The sequence below is a fragment of the Rhincodon typus genome, chromosome 43, assembly GCF_021869965.1.
Source record: "Rhincodon typus isolate 14 chromosome 43, sRhiTyp1.1, whole genome shotgun sequence".
Classification (NCBI taxonomy): Eukaryota; Metazoa; Chordata; class Chondrichthyes; order Orectolobiformes; family Rhincodontidae; genus Rhincodon; species Rhincodon typus.
The window spans coordinates 10695317-10699515 of NC_063374.1; the positions used below are offsets into that span (position 1 = coordinate 10695317).

General features: G+C 46.9%; 1 protein-coding gene across 1 annotated transcript in view; it reads left to right on the top strand.

Moving 5' to 3' along the window:
* The first annotated feature begins 1329 nt into the window (after positions 1–1329).
* The window catches only part of LOC109920396 (RDS/peripherin-like protein xRDS35), a 7736-nt gene continuing 4866 nt past the window's right edge, over positions 1330–4199 (top strand). Inside the window, exon 1 of the mRNA XM_020520429.2 lies at positions 1330–1910. Coding sequence (XP_020376018.1) covers positions 1330–1910 — 581 coding nt within the window. The remainder of the gene's footprint in view (positions 1911–4199) is intronic.

Consider the following 4199-nt stretch of genomic DNA (forward strand, 5'->3'; position numbering starts at 1 on the left):
ACCCAGAAACAGAGACCAGCTCAGAGAGGCAAGCTGTCCTACTTGTATCAGTCTGTAAGTTGGGTTTTCAATTGTCAGAATTTAATAAATCCCCAATTCATTGATTTGAGTCTCACATCATGGTGGGAGAGAAATCAAACCCATGTTCTTAGGGTTACATAAGAAGCTGATTGGAGCATCAGGCCTGGTCCATCATTCTGTAAGATCATTGGCTGATCTGCTGATGGTATTAACTCCACCCTCTCCTGCCTGCTTCCCCTCTCCCTCCCCACCCCAATACTCCACCACACTCTTGTCAATCAAAAATCTCTCTAATTCAGCCCTAAACACACAGCTTCCACTGCTTGGGGTGGGGAGGGGTGGGGTGGAGCGAGAGAGACAAAGACAGAGAGAGAGAGACGGAGAGAGAGAATTCCACACACTCACTACCCTCTGTGAAGAAATTCCTGCTCATCTCCCTTAAATGGGAGACCATTCATTTATAAACCATGGCCCCTAGTTCCAGAACCCCCAAACAGGGGAGTCATCCTCTCCGTATCTACCCTGTGTAGTCCTCTCAGGACCTAAACAAAAAAACAACCAACTGCGGATGCTGGAAATCTGAAACAAAAACATAAATAGCTGGAGAAACTCAGCAGGTTTGGCAGCAACTGTGCAGAGAAAGCAGAGTTAATGTAGGCCCGGTGACCCTTCTTCAGAATGGCATTAACTCTGTTTTCTCTTCTGAGATGCTCCAGACCTGCTGAGTTTCTCCAGGGATTTCTGTTTTTCTTTCAGGATCTTACGTTTCAATAAGATCACCTCTCATGCTTTGAAACTTTGATCAGGAGAGGCTCAATGTGCTAACCTTTCTTCACAAGCTTGCTAGTCTCATCAGACAAATCACTACATTCCCATAGGATGTAACACAATACTTCCCCATAGTAAACTGAGACAAGGACAGAGATGAGTGGGTTATAACAGCACATTGCAGGGCTGTAACTGAGGTATTAAAGACTGTAAGTACTGATAAAGCTCACAGGTGACATTGAAACTGAACTTGCTGATTTGGACAAATATCTCTCTGTTCTTATTGGTAGGACACTGGTTTTAAATCAGAGCTTACCACCTGGTGTTTGGGAGATTAGGTCAAAGCTTTTCTCTTGATTTGCCCTCATCTCCCTGCAGTGAGCTGTACAGCTCCACAATGGATGAACAGGTTAGGACTCCCGCACTCAAGCCTATCTGATTGGGCTGCATTGTGAATCTCCCTGGCCCCAGCAGCCCTCCCCACTCTGTACAGTGAAAGAAAGAGTGTGGCACAGGGTTGTGTGAGAAACCAGCACAGACATGGTCCTGCTCAAAGTGAAATTCACCTTTCAAAAACGCATGCACTTGGCACAAACTCTATGGGTGCTCTGCTGGCTTTCGGTCCTGACTGGAATCCTGACTTTCGCTTTGGGAATCTACCTCAAATGTGAGCTGAAGAGACGGAATGAGGTGATGGACAATACTGACATCCACCTTGTCCCCAACACTCTGATTGCTGTGGGCCTCCTGTCTGTGCTCCTCAACTTCACCGGGGTGAAGATCTGCAGTGACTCACTGGACCTGGCCAAGTTTCCCCGATGGAAGGGTTACATAGAGCCCTACCTCGTCTTCTCGGTCCTCTTCACCTTCCTCATGCTGTTTGCTTCGCTCCTGAGCTACTTCATGAGAGGAAACCTGGACACATCGCTGAAGATTGGCCTGAGAAACGGAATTCGTTTCTACAAGGACACAGACACCCCAGGAAGGTGCTATCAGAAGAGGACCATAGACCACATCCAGATGGAGTTCCAGTGCTGTGGTAACAACAACTACAAGGACTGGTTTGAGGTGCAGTGGATCAGTAACCGATTCCTAGACTTTAACAACAAAGACATAAGGGAGTAAGTTCTGACAAAACATCACGAGCCTGAAATGTTAACTCTGTCTCTCTCTCCCCTTATAAATGGTTCTGAGAGTCTCCTGTGTTTTCTGTTTCTATGTCAGTATTTCTTTCAGCCTCATCTCCTTGAAAGGTGTTGATCTTTTCTGTGTTCTCCCATCCAATCCCTGTCCCCTGTAATCTCTCTGCTTGGACTCCCTCAATAGGATGACCTAACTGAGGCAGTTTGAGGTCAGTAGAGAGAGATTCAGCCTGATTGAGGGGCAGAACCTTCAGATTGGAGCTGGGGTGATTTTCGTTACATCGAATTGACAGCTCAGCCAGGCCATTGGAGCCAAGGCACAATGTAATGCAGAGTCTGCCAGTCCTTTCTCCTTTGTGTGCTTTAATAATTCCTACATTTCATCCCCAGCTAAGACTGTTCCGAGATTATAGCGCAAGGGGAGATGGGTTTAAGGCGTGATCTGATTGAATGGTACAGTAGGGCTGAGGAGCTGAATTGCCTCCTGCTGTGCTGGTGTTGAGTGTGAATTGAATTTCTGGAACTGAAAGTTCAGGGAGTTACATACAGGTGTACAATCTAGAGCAGGAGATGGCCACTCTGTCCTTTCAACTTGCTCCGCCTTTCCGAAAGATCCTGGCTGATCCAGATGTGGCCTCACCCCCACAATCCCACTGACGCACCCCAACCCCATCCAGTACTGTTTGGTTAGTCAAGACCCTCTCTACCTCCACCTTCAAAATGTACACTGAGGCCACTTTTGGAATACTGCATTCGATTCTGGTCTCCCTGCTACAGGAAGGATGTTGTGAAACTTGAAAGGGTTCAGAAAAGATTCACTGGGATGTTGCCAGGGTTGGAGGGTTTGAGCTATAGGGAGAGGCTGAATAGGCTGGGACTATTTTCCCTGGAGTGTTGGAGGCTGAGGGGTGACCTTATGGAAGTTTATAAAATCATGAGGGACATGGATAGGGTAAATAGCCAAGGTCTTTTCCCCAGGGTAGGGAGTCCAAAACTAGAGGGGCATAGGTTTAAGGTGAAAGGGAAAAGATATAAAAGGGGCAATGTTTTCACACAGAGGGTGGTGTGTGTGTGGAATGAGCTGCCAGAGGAAGTGGTGGGGGTTGGTACAATTACAACATTTAAAAGGCATCTGGATGGGTATATGAGTAGGAAGGGTTTCGAGGGATATGGGCCAAACGCTGGCAAATGGGACTGGATTAATTTAGGATATCTGATCGGCATGGACGGGTTGGACTGAGGGGTCTGATCCGTGCTGTATATCGCTGTGACTCTAGGACTGGGTAGAAGAGTCCCACAGCCTTCTGAGAGAGTCAGACTCCTCCTTAGCTCCATTATATTGGTCAGAGCGCACAAAGGGTACTGCATGTGGTTCCAGTCACCTATTACTACAGGAGATGGAGGCACTGGAGAGGGAGCACAAACGGTTTACCAGAAATGTATATATTTGCACATGAGGAAAGGATAACAGGCTGGGGGGCTTCTCTCAGGACCATGCACTGGAGGTAGTTTAAAAGAGATTCACTGGGAAGAAAGAGTTGACTTATCAAGAATGGCTAAACAAGTTAGGCCTTTATTCATTAGAGTTTAGAAGAATGAAGGGTGGTCTTATTGAACATATAAGATTCTGAAAGGATTTGACAGAATAGATGTTGAGATGTTTTCACGAGTAGGAGAATATCAAACTAGGGAACAAAGTTAAGGGGACGACACTCATTTAAAACTGGAGTTTATGAATGTGTGGAGTTGTCTAGCCAGAGAGTAGTGCAGGCTACATCACTGATAGTATGTAAAGAGGAGAATATCAGGGAGTTGAGGGTAATGAGGACTGGGCACAGAAGAGGATTTGAGTCCTGGGGCAGGACTGATGGATCAAATGGCCTCGTCTTGTTCCCATTTCTTATGCTCTGAAGCTGGGCAGGGACCTAATTGAGGTCACTAACATGATGAAAGGTTCTGGTAGAGTGGATACAGAGACAATGTTTCTTCTGTCAGGGAAAAGCAGACCTAAGGGACAATCAATATCACCCGGTCACCCAGGGATCTGAGCAGGAATTCAGGAGAAACATTCTCCCTCCCCCTCTTCCCCCCACCCAGAGTGGGGAAAATGTGGGACATACTCCTTCAGGGAGGGCCCCAGGGCAATCGTGTCTATCCAGTGAAGAGAAAGCTCAACAAATGTGTGAGGGAGAAAGGAGGACAGGGCTCTATGGTAAGTGAAGGAGAAAGGAGGACAGGGCTCTATGGTAAGTGAGGGAGAAAGAAGGA